This window comes from Acomys russatus, chromosome 3 (genome assembly GCF_903995435.1).
Source record: "Acomys russatus chromosome 3, mAcoRus1.1, whole genome shotgun sequence".
NCBI lineage: Eukaryota > Metazoa > Chordata > Mammalia > Rodentia > Muridae > Acomys > Acomys russatus.
The window spans coordinates 23,464,905-23,481,056 of NC_067139.1; the positions used below are offsets into that span (position 1 = coordinate 23,464,905).

General features: G+C 40.9%; 1 protein-coding gene across 1 annotated transcript in view; it reads right to left on the reverse strand.

Moving 5' to 3' along the window:
* LOC127186970 (uncharacterized) overlaps nt 1–16,152 on the reverse strand; it is a gene marked incomplete at its 5' end in the record, with an annotated part of 268,435 nt that overhangs the window by 195,021 nt on the left and 57,262 nt on the right. The window contains 3 exons of the mRNA XM_051143234.1: nt 1,278–1,508; nt 3,404–3,524; nt 8,598–8,674. Coding sequence (XP_050999191.1) covers nt 1,278–1,508; nt 3,404–3,524; nt 8,598–8,674 — 429 coding nt within the window. The remainder of the gene's footprint in view (nt 1–1,277; nt 1,509–3,403; nt 3,525–8,597; nt 8,675–16,152) is intronic.

The window sequence follows — 16,152 nt, forward strand, 5'->3', positions numbered from 1 at the left end:
ACAGGCCCATAGTGGATGATTGGCTGGCTGGACCTCCTATTTAATCTTGACAGTGAAGGTCCCCTTTCCATTAAATATTTCCTTAAAATGTTACCTCCTGTTTCAAAGCAGCTTTTGATGCCATGGCGTCTACCTCAGTCAGTCTCTAGCATGTCTGAAGTTTTTCATACACGGGCACTGCTATAACTTAGTGCACATCTTCCACTAATGGGCCATGCTTTGCTTTGCTTTGCTTTTTTTTTTAAAGCTACTATCTACTTCTAACTGACGGAGTGACCCTTTGGTACTTGGCACTTATTGTCTAATGGTATGATCTTGATTGATGATATTTTGTTTCTATCTTCACAATTTTCTTTGAAGCTGTTTCTCAGTTACAGGAAAAAAAAAAAAAAGGAGGGGGAAGTTACTAATAACACATCCACTCTGTTAACTTAGTGAAAAGCAAAATGAGAGTCTCTACTTCCAGATAGGGAAAAATATTTTCTCCTTGAGCATCGTCCTTCAGTACCAGTGTTGATTCTGATTATTTTTATAATGATTCAGATGAATAAGGTAAAAGGCAGTTCTGTTGTGAACAGTCAGCGTCCCTAGTGCAGCAGCGTGCGCTGGACTTCTAGGACTCTTTTTTCTCTCTTCCCACTTTACCTCGCCAGAAAGGCACCCTTTGTCCAGTGCAGATGCTGTAGGCAGAGTTGCTCCTGCAGTCACTGCTTCTATTGTACATGCTCCGAACTTGCTGCCCTCCTTTCCTGTAGGATCACTTCTAGCCCCACCCACCACATTTTCTCCCAGCATTCTCCCTTCCAGAACGTATTCGAACAGTCAGTAGGACCTATCACTTGTGACCTATCTGTACAGTTCCTCCAATTCCTGGCTGCCTACACACATATGCATGTGGCACGTGCAGTTCATTGTGTCAGAGTTTTCTGATGAGAAACCCAGAAAAGAGGAAGATCAATAACCTACACCACACATGTGACAAATAAAAGATATAAGAATAAATATATCTTTATCTGCAATAGGGATTGGAATAGATAGATTAGATAGATGAAATACATACATACATACATACATACATACATACATACATACATACATACATATACAGAGAGCTTATTGAACACTTTTTGAGTAAGAGAATGGAAGATTAAATGAACAAGATCCTCTGTGTTAAGTACAGTGTGTTGATTCTGGACAGAAAGGAATGAGATACAGATAGTGATGGCTGAATCTACTTAAATGCAAAGTAGTATACGTGCGTAGAAGGTCAAGCTTACCACAAAAAGGCTTTCGTGGAAATATAGCCCCACATCATAAAAGTGGCCACCATGATGAATTGGGCGTGTTCTTGTCTTCAGCTGCTCAGTTTGACACCACTGTGAGACACAACTCCCCAGATGACTGAGCAGAGACACTCTGAGGAGGTAGGAGCCTTGGGGAGCCTTGTCCTTGAGGCCCCTGATACATCTGATCTGTATTTGTAGGCGAGGCAACTGAGAGTGCTTACCCTACATAAAAGGCAGAGTTCTAGAATTACACAGGAACTGGGTAAAACCAAGCAATTAGCAACAATGGGCTTTTCAGAGGGTAAAAAAAGGGAGACAATTATTTTTACTCAACCTGTAATTGTCAGGTATTAGCAATGATAACAGACAAGGGCCCACAATGTATAATTAAGAGGTCAAAAAGCAAACTCCCCGATGATGGGAGGGAAAGTTTAACTAGTGTTTAAGCGTGGTATGTTAATAAGCTGTGACATCAGAAACCATTAATCTATTATAGTAAGATGGAATTAGCTGGAATCTAACACTTCTAAAAACCACACAGCATGCCTGCTAAGATATTGGGGAATGGGAAAACCCCAGCTGCAAGCCTCACACACGGCACGAGAAAGGTGACAATCATACATAATGATAATCACAGATAATAATACCACATTGATAAGTGACCTGCACAACATGTCGGACTCACACCCACTTCGTCTGAACACAGTCTCCTCACGTCAGCTTGCCCCACAGGCTTCCAATGAGAACCCCTCTCACAACAAGAGACGGGGAAATAGCAAGGCCCAAGTCTCAGCCTGCGGCCTGTAACTGAGACAGGGCTAAACATTTTCATGGAACATTCAAATTTCATTGCTCATTCACAGTTGACTGGAGCAGGCCATTTCCATGTTCAATTATTGCCAAGAAGTTTATATAAACTAATGATTTCAGTGAACTATTATTTCAGATTAAGTAAACACTAAAGCCGGATTGTTGAGAATTCAGATGCCATTAAGTTTTATTTCTAGATTCACTCACAAGTCCCTGAATAATTCAACCTTGAAAACTTCACTGGGTACTTGGTGCTTTAATCACAAATAGTGTCATTTTTAAAAATATGTTACTCTTCTATCCAGGGTAGTGGCACCACCAGGTTAATCTACAGGTGACAGGAGAGAGGGACTTCATAATCCTGCCTAGGATTTATTTAAGATAATGTTTATTTCCATACAGATAGTATGCCTCCAGAATTAAGTAAGCAAGGAAAGTTGTTCAATTTCTTTTGTTTCCCATTCAAATCATACTTTAAAACTAATCAGAATAACAATTATTTTTGGTTTAATTAGAAAATCTTAATTAACAACAAAGACTTAACCTTAATATTTTGGTTTCCAAAAAAAAATTTTTTTTTAAATTAACACCATCTGAATAAATAAGACAAATCTTTTTAGACCTCAAGGCAGGATTACTGATGCAGGCAGACGGAGTTATTAAACACATTCTAAATTAAACGCCTCTATGAATTTGATACTGAAATATATTGTGATAGTTTTGCATGCCAAATGTGACATTTTGTGTTTTGGATTCATCGTCTGTAGTAATTTTGGAAATGTCATACAAACAAAGATTTTTGTCATCTACCAGTAGAATTACTATGCATGGTTGCCTAGCCATCCCTGTGCCGGCTCCTGTGGTTGTTTCAAGTCAGCAAGCCGTAAAGAATCTTTATCTCTCTGAAACACAGCAATTTGGAAGATAATTGAATGGTGACTAGGGGGCAGAAATGCCAGTCTGAGGAATTATACCACAATCTCTCTTGCATTTACAACCTCCGTCAGGGGCACGTCAGGCGGAGTACGAGGGGACTAAAGATTCATCAAATCTCAGGCCTGTGTCATTTGCTTGGTGGCAAGCCCACCTCTGCGTACAGTTGAGACTGAGTTTGGTCATATGGGCACCATGTGCTGAGGAATGCCACTGATGTTTCCATGGACAGCTTTTGGCCTGTATTTTAGCATCAAAAACATTTAATAAGACCTGCTTTATCTCAAGAACCCCTTTGGAGGAACAGAACAGGTAAGGACAGTCATACAGCGGAGGTCATCATTTGACATTTTGCCGGTCCAGAAAGTACTCACCTTCCAGAAAGCTCTTTCTGCTCTTTCGGACTCTTTAGCCGCTTCTGGAAGTGAGCACTGCTCCGCGACACAGTCCTTTGTATAAGGATTCCCATCGGCAGTACAGGGCTGACTCAGGGATCTGCAGCAGGTATGAGAAGGGAGAAGAAAAGATATTGAAAAGGAGACATGAAGAAAAAGCCTTGCTTTCAGATTCACAATACAGTCTGAGTGTTTTCTTGGGTTAACTAGGAATTAAGTAAACACCACACTGCAGGTGTCGTGTGTGATTAAAGCAGAGTTTTTTAAAGTATGGCCCCATAAAACATGTGACATGCTATATAAGGTACTGAGATCCCAACAATTTAAATGTCAATTGTTTCAGAAATAACCAGGAAATCAAATATAGTTATCTTCCCTCCTCTGAAAAGAAGGGACTCTGGGACTGTTCATGAATAGCAGCATGTACACAGGATCATGCCCATATATAACATGGAATAGTACATACATAAATTCTATCCACATATACCATAGTTTTTCAATATCTTATTAGTTTTGTGTTTTCACATACATGCACATGCATACACACGCCTGCAAATTCAGACCGTCTTGGAGGTCAGAAGAGGGCATCCGACCCCTGGGAACCTGAGTGATAGGTAACATCACCCCGTGTGGGTGTGGAAAGTGAACTCTGTTTTTTACAAGCCATCTTTCCAGTCCAGCGTCTTACCATATACTCTAAATTATCTGTAGAGCAGTGGTCCTCAACCTTCCTAATGCTACAACCCTTTAATAAGGGTCTTCATGTTGTGGGGAACCCCAACCACTTAACTGTTTTTGTTACTACTTCCTAACTGTAATCTTGCTACTGTTGTGATTGATAATGCAAATATGTTTGTTTTCCAATGATGTTCGGAAACCCCTGTGAAGGGTCATTTGGCTCCCAAAGGGATCAAGACCCACAGGTTGAGAATCACTGGTTTAGATGGTTTATTAATAGGATGCTTAATGAGTGAAAAAAATTATGTAAGTAGCTGCTACTCCACATTGTTTCTATAGCATACTCACAGAGCAAACATTCTATACATGCTCATGATGGCTAGAGCCATCTTAGATCTACCTACATTGTCCATCTGTGGGCGGTTGAATGCATAGGTGCACAGACCACAGAAACGAGGGCCAACTATATTTAATAAGATTTCTTGTCATTCCATTTTTTCCTATCTATCCTTCTTTGATCCTGCAAATTGTTCATGGAACCTCGAGAAAAAAGTATTTCTTTAACATAGACCATTGGCTAAGATGACATAAGCATTTTCTGTCTTTAATACAAGGGCCAGAGATCAAGATCCATCTCTCTCCTTAAAATGCTCCCCAGGCACTTGCCCTTCTACTGGTAAATACTCCCTTTATTCAAGACTCTTCTTCCTTGTTGACTTTTTGTTTGTTTGTTTGCTTCTCCGATCCTGACTTCATCCTCCTGCTTTCCCGAATGCATTTGAATTAAGAAGGATCATCTCTGCCACTTCTCCTGACTTAAGCTTAATTCCATCAGCGGGGCCATCTGTGACAATGACTGTACCCCCACCAGAGGAATAGCCTTTTGGGGTCTCACTGATGATTCAGTTTCTGCTATACAAATTATCTCTCTTAATGTGGTTAGAGCTGCACTGACACAGGGGTTCATTAGGACACCCATTTGCTGGCAATTCAATTTCAAATTAAATACACTTTGTTGTAAATTTTATTACTTTTAAACTACTGTATCTATTGTCTTTAATGGCCCTATTATACAGTTATGAAGGTAAACAGATTTCATTAGTAAACATCAAACATCCTATATTAGCCACAGTGAGATGGCTTCCCTCGGTTTCTTTCTTTGTTTCCTTGGTGAGAATTACAAAGTGCTCAGAAATATCCTAAAATTTCAATCTGAATAGTTAGACACTATTTTCACTATTATCATCATCAGAAAGAAAACCACGAAAAGAAAATATGGTCCCTGGTAAGAAGCATGCTTTTTCTTTTTTTCTAATTAAAGGTTTTCTAAAATTTACTTCCTGAAAGTTAAAAAAGAAGTGAATACAAGGGAGCAGGCACACAGAGACATGGTTGAAAACAATTGTGGTCAAGGTCAGAAGCTAGGAGCAGGCATGACATCCTCTCTACATAGAAAATGGCCCCTGTAGGCTCATTGGAAGCGGCACTATTGGACAATATGGCCTTGTTGGGGTAGGTGTTGCCTTCTTACAGGAAGTGTGTCACTGGAGGTGGGCTTTGGGGTTTCAGAAGCCCAAGCCAGAACCAGTGGCACTCTCTCTCTTCCAGCTGCTTCTCGATCTGGATGTAGAACTCTCAGCTCCTTCACCAGCACCATGTCTGCCTGTGTGGTGCCATGCTTCCCTCCATGATAAGAAATGACTAAGCCTCTGAAACTGTAAGCCAGCCCCCAATGAGATGATTCCCTTTATAAGAGTTGCTGTGTTGTGGTGTCTCTTCACAGCACTAAAACCCTAACAAAGATAAGGTCTAAGGCAGATCGTGATCCTTGTCTTACTCTCTGATTAAGGATTATTAGCTGCATGATGATGAAGGCAGAGCCATTCACCACATACACTGGAAGACAGTTTCTAAGAGATGGCCACCTCCCCAGATCCTGAAACTCAGAGATGCTCAAGAGTCTTTTTTAATTTTATTTTATTAGTTTATTCAGATTACAACTCAATTGTTATCCCATCGATTGTATTCTTCCATTCCTCCCTCCCACTTTCTCCCTATTCCCCTCCCCCAGGTCTATGATCGAGGGGGAACTCTTCCCCCACTATATGGTCATAGGCTATCAAGTCTTGTCTTGGTAGGCTGCTTATTCTTTATTTGAGTACCATCAGGCGCCCCCACCCAGGGGAGGTGGTCAATTAGAATCATGTGGTATCTGCATAAAGCCTATACACACAGGCTTCCTTATAGGTGAAATCATTACTACCTGACTTTCAATACTGACTATAATGCCAATTCTATACAAATAGCCTGTGTGCTGTGTTGTTTAGAAAAGTGACAAGGGGGAAACAGGTGTATATCTTCAATGTATCTGTTGGGTTTTTTAATGAATAGTTTCTTTTCATTACGATTTATTTCATTTTAAACTCTGTATATGTGTGTGTATGTGTATGTGTATGTGTGTGTGTGTGTGTGTGTGTGTGTGTGTGTGTGTGTGTGTGCGTACATGTGAGTTCAGTGTCCCCACAGCCCACAAGAGTGTGTCGAAGCAGTGGTTCTCAATCTGTGAGTTGTGGCCTTGTTACGGGGGGGGGGGGAGTCAAACAAAACTTTCACAGATATTTTGCATATCTGATATTTACATTATGATTCGTAACTAGCAAAATTATGGTTATGAAGTAGCAATAAAGATCATTTTATGGTTGGGGGTCACCACAACATGAGGGACTGTACTAAAGGGATGCTGCCTTTGGAAGGCTGAGAACCACTGGCCTAAAGCTGAGGCACAGGTGATTTTGAGCCACCCAGTGTGGTTCCCGGGGACTAAACCTAAGCCTTCTCTGAAAGAGTAATATTTGCTTTTTACCACTGAGCCATCATTCCAGCTCCTACAAACACTTGCTATCAAAGGCTGGTTTAGTTGTGAATATGTGCACACTACAGTTGTGAATATGTGCACACTACAGTTGTGAATATGTGCACACTACAGTTGTGAAACTCTGGTTGTCTATGTGATCAGTTGTGTGTTGTTAAAACGTTCCCACCAGTCTACAGACTAGAAATAACCTCTGTAAAATACTGACTTCTATTCTTCACGACTAGATAGGCAAATTATTTACTTTTAAAACAAAGTGAAACTGATGCTATAAATATTATTTTTTAACTTTTGTTTTCCAGTTTGTACATTATATGCATGTGTGTGTGTGTGTGTGTGTGTGTGTGTGTGTGTGTGTGTGTATGCTACTATTAGATTCTTTTAGGTGTCTCTAGTATTTAACTCTACCTACCATAATTTATTTAAATGGCCCCTTATTCTTAGCTATTTAAGTTAGTCTCTATTTTTGCTGTCGCATGTTAGGCTGGAATTAGCTCTCTGACATATAAAGTCTTAAAAACTTCCCTGGCAATTTCCGTAAGTACACAGTCCTATCATTAGAAACACTGGGCATGAAAGGGATGCTATTCCACATTCTGCTGGTCTCTAGTTGAGCATAGAGATGACACCTTAGTGATACGTAATCCTAACTTCGTGGCAAGTGTCTCGGACTGGTGGTTACCCTATCTGCAGCGCAGCCCAAACACATGCCAAAGAGGTGGCCGTGAAGAGGCAGCGTGTATGCACAGCAGACCTCGCAGCTTCAGCATCACTGATTTTTTTTTTTTAACCAGGTAATCTTTCGTTGTGGAGGCAACTCAGTGCACTGCAAGGCTATTGAGTGGGATTCTGCCCTCTGCCCACTGAATACCCCTAGACAGCCTACCTAATGCCAGCTTCCATAACCAAAATGTCACTACATGTTGCCAAATATTCCCTGGGGGGGGGGGTGACATTGATCCTTGCTGAGAACCACTGATGTTTTCAGTATGATGTAGCATTGAGTGGTCAGTGCTCTCAGAGAAACTCTTTCAGACATACTTGACTTCTTACCTCAATCAACCCCCAGGATAGCCAGTGGAGTGTTATTATTCCTGCCTCACTGACAGACAAGCGATGCTGATGCTGATGCTGAAATAGCCTGACAGCCTTGTTCAAGGACACACGGGATGGGTAACCGCTAATGTTTCAAATGAGACTGTCCCAGCTGAAAGCTGACTCCTAACACATGCCCACTCCGGCTGTGGTGGGGTAAAGAGACTGCTGTGCCCACACCTTGGACGTGCCTATACTGGCCAAAAATCTCAATATATTTTGAGAGATCAGTCAAGCATGGCTCCATGTTATACCAGCAAGGCTAGAATGTCTATCCTCTAACATCTTGAAAATTAAGAATATCAATCCTATGAACTATGGGCACTGAATTGTGTCCCTAGGATGATATGGGGACAGTTCCCAAAAGGCCTATAATTGAATCAACACAACTATACAGGGGTGCCTATTACCTGCAACCCATCCATACTTAATTCATAGGAACACACACACACACACACACACACACACACACACACACACACACACACACACACACCATGCACAAGCTCTTAACATTAAGGAACATACTTCCCAAATGCTTTATCCTTCTTCAAACATGACATGGAAATGTCCTGGCTGAGTCCTTTTCTTTCAAACTTCAAATCCTGCATGGAAGAAGATAAAAATAAAAGCAAAATTCATAAATTCAGCACACACTTGAAGTATCAATGGAGCAACTAGACTCTCTAAGACCAGAACATGCTAACCCCACAAAGTTATGATTCCCCAAGACAAATAAGAACAATAGGATTCTGCCTCGGGGACCTGAAACTTCATAAAACCTGACTTTCCGTACTCATATAATTGCTGCCCAGGAAGGTACAGATAGCAATAGATGGCATAGCCAAAAGAGGACAAACAATGGATAAAAACTAACACTGATTCCCTTAACTATTTCTAGCTCTTACTAACCAAGCCCCAACCCCAACCCCAACTCAATCATATTCCATGCATATATCCCCCCTTTTCTCCTTTTCACACCTTGCACCCTCCCCTAACATAGCGTTATATGGTTTTACAGCATGGACATGGACACATGGCTAATAGTATAAAACAGCAGAGATACTGCAGCAGTCTAGCCATGTGCTCATTTCTGAAGTAAAAAGAGAAATGATTATTACATCATAAAGATCAGCCTATTAATATCTCTGCAGATACAATAATAGTGACTCACATGGGCATACTCTATGAGGGGGAAGGGACAGCTGGACACAGGGCTACGTAGTTGGGATCACAGGTGCCTGTGGCCATTAAACTCAGACCAGAAAATCTTGTATGCTCTTTGATGAAGTCTCAAGTTTAGCCTTTACCCGCTAAACTTCAGGTTCCATGCTTTGAATTTTCCTTTTTTTTTTTTTTTTTTTTTTTTAGTTTCTTTAATCCATTAATTTCTTATATCTCTCAATACATATTAATTGCATGTGTTCATGAGCTTTCTCCTGGTATTTCCATTTACTTTTTGTGAAAGTAGCATATCTCTGTCACTTGGCCTGCTCCCTGCTGGGGAACCCAAGAAGCCTGGGATATCCCCATCAGATGCTCCTTTTGGTCCTCTTAGTTGACAGCGGAAGTTTCTTGGCTTTTTGAGTCTTCTGTGGATTTTATTGACAATTGGCAAAAATGAAACATCTAGTGTCTCAGATTTCCATGACAACAGGTGTGATACATTCAACTCTCTAGAAATCCAGTATGGTGTTATTGAGAGGACCTGGGCACCCAGGTGTGTGTGTGTGTGTGCGCGCGCGTGTGTGTATGTATTCCTCTTCATGAACCCTTCTCTGTGTCTTTGCTTCTGACACTTCTGAGATCCTAAGAAAAGCTTCAGTGCTGACCCTCTTGACTTCCTGAGCCATAGTCTTCATTTGCTCAGGAGCCATTTCAGTGTTACTTGCTTTATGAGAGGCTGACTGTTTCTCAGCCTTCAAGAATTTTCTCTCTTGACTCCCACCTTGAGTTTATCTCCGTCCGGTCACATTTTCCTAGGAGAAGCAGCAGGACTTTATCAGGTGGCATGCTCAGGCCTCAGGTTTGGAATCTCCTTACTCTCCATCATCCCTTTCCTAGGTACTGTCTCTATTGTCTTCAGAACTACGGCAGGCAGATGGCTGCTGGTCTCTCTGACACACTTTCAGGAAGATTTTATTTTCTCCATTTTTGCAATGAGATGTTGTTCTGCTTCCCCCACAGGAAGGCTATGCCTCATGTCTAAAAGACCACGAGGATTCTTGTCACATATTTCTGGAGATAATTAAGGTCTTCACTGGGGCTCTCCTCAAAGTTCAAGGTGCATCTTTGAGGGCCCAAGGGATTTGGGGTTTGTGATAATCATGTTTCAGCCTTAGAACCAACACCTGATTAGAGTCATTACCCATGATCCTAGTACAATGCAGTCTAAGACCACCAGGGTTGCCTGAGACGGAAGACTGAAAGGAATCTTACACACAACTTTTTCTGATACACCCAAGCAGGAGACGAAGTTATGGACAGTTCGGGTCCAGTGATAATATATGCATGGAAAGGTCATCATGAGACCCATTATTTCATATAATCACAACAAAAATGTTAACAAAAATCAGAAGGGTAGACACACATCCATTGAAAAAGAATAGGAAATTCAGAGGTCTACAAATTGTTAGTAAACAAAAGAAACTAAGGATCATTCATAAAGACATGCGAGTGTACAACACACACACACACACACACACACACACACACACACATACATATTCAAGGTCTATCTAAAAACTCATCTGTACACTAAAAGCTCATGTATCGGTAACAAAATTAAATTATTAAATATTAAAATGCCCTTTGAGTTCACTGTCAAATCTTTAATTTCTTCATATAATATAAACATTTACATGAGTTGTAGCACCGATTTTACATAAAATATTTTACCTGGCCATTTAAGCATTTTAATTTTCCCCGAAGAATTATACATATTTAAGTATATAGCAGCCAATAATGTTGACATATTAAAGCTTCATTTATCAATCGTGCATATGTATTATTCTTGCCTATGCTAAGTCTGTGTGTGTATGTGTGGCATAATAAATAACTCTACTCTGATGCTTGAAATGAATTCCATTGAGTTAAAATCCAAAGCTAACATTTTAAATAATGAGAAATAATAAAATACTATTCTTAATTTTTTTATTTTCTGAGATTCTAATTATATCATTTTCCTCTTTCCTTTGCTGCTTCTAGACCTTCTGATATACCCTTCCTTGCTCGCTTTCAAATTCCTGGCCTCTTTTTTCATTGTTATTATATAATACAGGCATACACACATACATATACATTGTATGCATATACATTTCTAAACACGTAAGTACAATCTGCCTGATCTATATATAATGTTATCTATATGTATGCTTTCAGGGTTAATATTTGGTATTAGATAGGCAATTTGTTAGTTCTCCTGAATAAGACTATGCCTCCCACTCTCAGCGTTTCTTAATTCCTTCTACTTCTTTGTGTACGGTAAAGCCAAATACTTCTGGTCCTAAAAAAAAATAGTGATCAAATGACTCTTAATGATATTCTCCTGTGCTCATAGATTAGTGCCTGGCTAAACCATCATCAGAGAAGCTTCCTCCTGCTGAAGTTGGGAACAAATACAGAGACTCATCGCCAGACATTACACAGAGTTAGAAAACATTGGAACAGTCAGCTCTAAATGGGATGCCTCTATCAAATCCTTCCCCTCAGAGGTCAGGGAACCCTGCAGAAGAGAAGGCAGAAACAGTACAAGAGCCAGAGAGGACACCCGGAGAACAAGTACCCCCAAATCAACTAAGCGAAGCTCATATGACCTCACAGAGACTGAAGCAGCACACACAGGCAGACACGAGTCGGTGCTTTTATAGGACGCCTGAGTATGTAAACAAGTGTCTCTCTGATTCTTGTGCCTTTTCTTGGCTTTTTTCATACTGTCAGGTTGCCTCATCCAACTTTGATATGAGGATTTTTGTTATTATCTTATTATATTTTATTTTGTTATGTTTTGTTGTTGTCTCTTGGAAGGCTGTTGCTTCCTGATGACAGAAAGAAAAGGAGTGGATCCAATTGGACAAAGTGACAGGCACGGGACCAGGTGGGGGGGGGGGGGGCGCATAAGGGGCGCTGGGGCCTAGGAGTAAAGGGAGGGAAGTCTGTAATTGGAATTACTATATGAGGGGGGAATCTATTTTCAATAAAAGGGGAAAATAAAATAAAATGATAAAAATTTTAAATGTGTTATATTTCCCACCACTGTGAAACCACTTATGTTTTTTTTTTTTTTTTTTTTAAAGTAATGTGGCTGTGCATGATGGCACATCCCTTTAATCCTAGCACTGAGGAGGCAGAGGCAGGTGGATTGCTGTGAGTTCAAGGCCAGCATGGTCTACAAAGTGAGTTCAGGACAGCCAAGACTGCACAGAGAAACCCTGTCTCTAAAAACTAAAAAAAACAAAACAAAACAAAACATTTTTTAAAGTAATGTGGGGGTAGATTTTAATTTTCCTCACTCTTCAAGAGATTTCAATACACAGCAGAAGAGTGAGGTAAAGCAGAGTAATTGCCAATCATGGAAGCCAGAAAGCAGAGAAGGTAGGCATGGACGTGTGCTGACTGCTTTCCTCATTCTTTATTCAATCCAAGAGAGCATCCTAGGGGATTGTGGCACCCACATTAAGTGCATATTTACCCACTTTTAATCCTCTTTGGAAAACATCCTTACAACACACACAAACACACACACATACACACAGAGAGAGGCGGGGGAGGGAGGGAGAGAGAGAGAGAGAGGCATGTTACTGGTCTCCTAAGTTTCTCAATTCAATCAAGATTGCTAACTTGTTACTTTGTGTAACGTTTTACAGATACAATTTCCCATTTGGTGTCAGCTTTCATGGCTCTGTCTTAGAGTTTCTATTACTGCTATGAAACGTTATGACTAAAAAGCAAGTTGAGGAGGAAAGGGTTTACTTGGCTTACACGTCCAATTGCTGTTCATCATCAAAGGTCAGGACAGGAACTCCAGCAGTGCAGGAAACAGGAAACAGGACCTGATGCAGAGGTTATACAGGGATGCTGCTTACTGGCTTGCTCTCCACATGCCCTGCTTGGCCTGATTTCTTATAGAGCACAGAAATACCAACCCAGAGATAACACCACCCACAATGGGCTGGGCCCTCCCCTATTGGTCACTGATTGGGAAAATTCCTTACAGCTTGATCTTATAGAAACATTTCCTCAACTGAGGCTCCTTCCTCTCTGATGACTCTAGCTTGTGTCAAATTGACACACAAAACCAGCCAGTATAACCTATAACAAGAACAATCACAATCCTACCTCTAGCCAACTTGAGACCCAAGCACATCTTCAAGTGGTTTATCCATCCCATAATGCAGACATAACGTAAAAACCTGCAAAACCAGCAGGTGGGTGGTATCAAGGTCTGTATCCAGCATTAGCAGTAATTAGGCTCCCTTGAACCACAACTGCAGTGGTCTCCACAAGTCTGCATGGCTGAGCATAGCAAAATAAATATGAGTAGTAAATTAACTAGGCAGCCTTGTGTAAGAATCCAGAGACACCCTCTCAAGAGAACGTCCTTCAGGTAAGTTTGCCATTTCAAACCCTGTGCCTATGGGCTAGGGTCTATATACTTCCAGAGAGCCTCTCAAGAATCTTTCCTCTTACCCCTGTGTGAAGTATTCAGCCCCCTTGAAATACCATATTCCGTTCAGAAACCATGCTCCATTCGATTCTCCACACCTCCACCAAAAGCCAGACTTAGTGCTGTGTCCCTGTACTCCAAGTGCTGGAGGTGCAGACACAGGAGGATCCCTAGGGATTGCTAGTTGGCTAATATAGCAGAATCCATGAGCTCCAGGTTCAAGGAGAAACCTTGTCTCAAAAAAAATAATGTGGAGAGTAATTGAGGAAAGCAGTCAAAGTCAGACGCCTCTCTCTCTCTCTGTCTTCTCTCTCTCTCTCTCTCTCTCTCTCTCTCTCTCTCTCTCTCTCCTCTCTCTCCCTCCCTCCCTCCCGCCCGCCCTCACTCGCGCGCTCTCTCCCTCCCTCCCTCCCTCCCTCTCTCTCTCCCCCTCTCTCTCCTCTCTCTTTCTCTCCACATACATGTATATACCATGCATCACATACAAAAAGAAAACAAAAATATGCTTGTTTTTTTTGTAGCCTAAACCTTGTACCAACTTGTCAGATCAACGTAAAGAAGCCTTCTATTTTGCTTTTTGTTCCTACTTTGCACTATAAACCTGACTAGGAACAGATAGCACTAACGATGTTATTGTAGAGATGGACTGCCTTGCAAAGGCCTCATCCAAATTTATTAGTTCATCACTCAGCATCAACAGCATCTTGCAAAGTCTCAAAGCAAGGACAAAATATAGATAAGTTATTTACTACAATTGAACACAAACATCCTTAAATTGCAGTTCCCACAAAGGACTCATCACCATCTGAACCTGAAGACCACGTGTTTATTGTCAATCACATCAGCTTCCTAATCTTCTGAGCTCCTGCCATAATTATTCACTAAGTTTAAATCGTAGTCATCTATAGCTTTTCTATACTTCATCTCTGAACTTTTCAGATTTCTTGCACAAGCTACCTGCAAATATTTTTGAATTGTTTTCAGGGGTACTCACAGCAACCATCCCACAACAAGAAAACTGGCCGGTCAGACTTCTTGTCATCATGGTTACACAGCATCAGCACCCGCACCCTACCAGCCTGCCAGACTTTCTGCTGCCTTGGTTACACAGCATCAGCATCCGCACCCTACCAGCCTGCCAGACTTTCTGCTGCCTTGGTTACACAGCATCAGCATCCGCACCCTACCAGCCTGCCAGGCTTTCCGCTGCCTTGGGTACACAGCATCTGCGTCATAACAAGGAATGTTTATTTGGACTCACAGTCTCAAAGGTTCCTGTTTATGGTGGGGAGGGAGTGTCAACCCAGAGGAACTTATTATCTTCTGGGCATTTCTCAATCCAGCCAATTTGACAAGAAAGATTAATTATTGCATATATGTTTTGTGCTACACAACTAACAGCTCTTAGAAAATAATTTAGATTGAAGAGTTAAACTGAGAGGCTCAACATCTTTTTAAAAATATGTGATGGAATGAACAAGCAAATAAATCGTACAAACCCTCCACAAGGGACTTACATCATGCCATGAGTTACCTGGCATATATCCACAATCCTATTTCCTGACATTAATGTTTATTGTCCTTTACTTTAAAAAAAAATCAAAAATTCAAAATTAATTAACTAACATATATAAGGAAATATATATAAGTTCATACCATGCAAGTTATTTTTAATTCGCTTTTTCATGTCATGCCTCCTTCTTCTTGGAACTAATGAGGGTCCCATCCCCAAACCAAGAAAAGATATTTTTATTGTTCTGTTTTGTGCTATTGTGACAAAATATTGTTATGCTTATTTTAAAAGGTTTGGTTTAACCCACAGTTTTGGAATTCTAAAGTCCAAAATCTCTTCAGCCTCTGGCAAGGCTTCTATTTTATGTATTCCATGGCAGAAAAGTGGGAAAGGGTGGCCTCCACATGCAGAAATGTCCACGGCAGTAGGGTATATTGACTTTCTAACAGCCTGCTCCCACTACGGTAATCCTGTTCCAGGGGACAACATCCGCCCATCCAGAGGGTGGTACCCTGTATTCCTAAGCAGTTTCATACCTCGGAGATTCATTACTACCCAGAATGAGATGAGACCCATCATCCTACACATGAGCCTTTGTGATCTCAGTCAGACAACATTCTAATCACAGCCGTGCTCTATCAGTACATACAGAATGTTTGAGCAACAAACATAGAAAATGCAATACCATCCTCAGAAATGTACAATCAGATGCGAAATAATAAGAATTTGTGGTGGCACAAAGAAGTGTGAATCCCAAGGACCTATGAGCACACTGCATTGTAAGCTCATCAAAACCTGCATTCCTGGCAGATTCCCAGGATGCATTGAATCTTTAAGCTATTTTTTTAAATGACTGCTTTATGGGACATAGCTTAGACCCCCCAAAGGGGGAAATACGTTTCTAA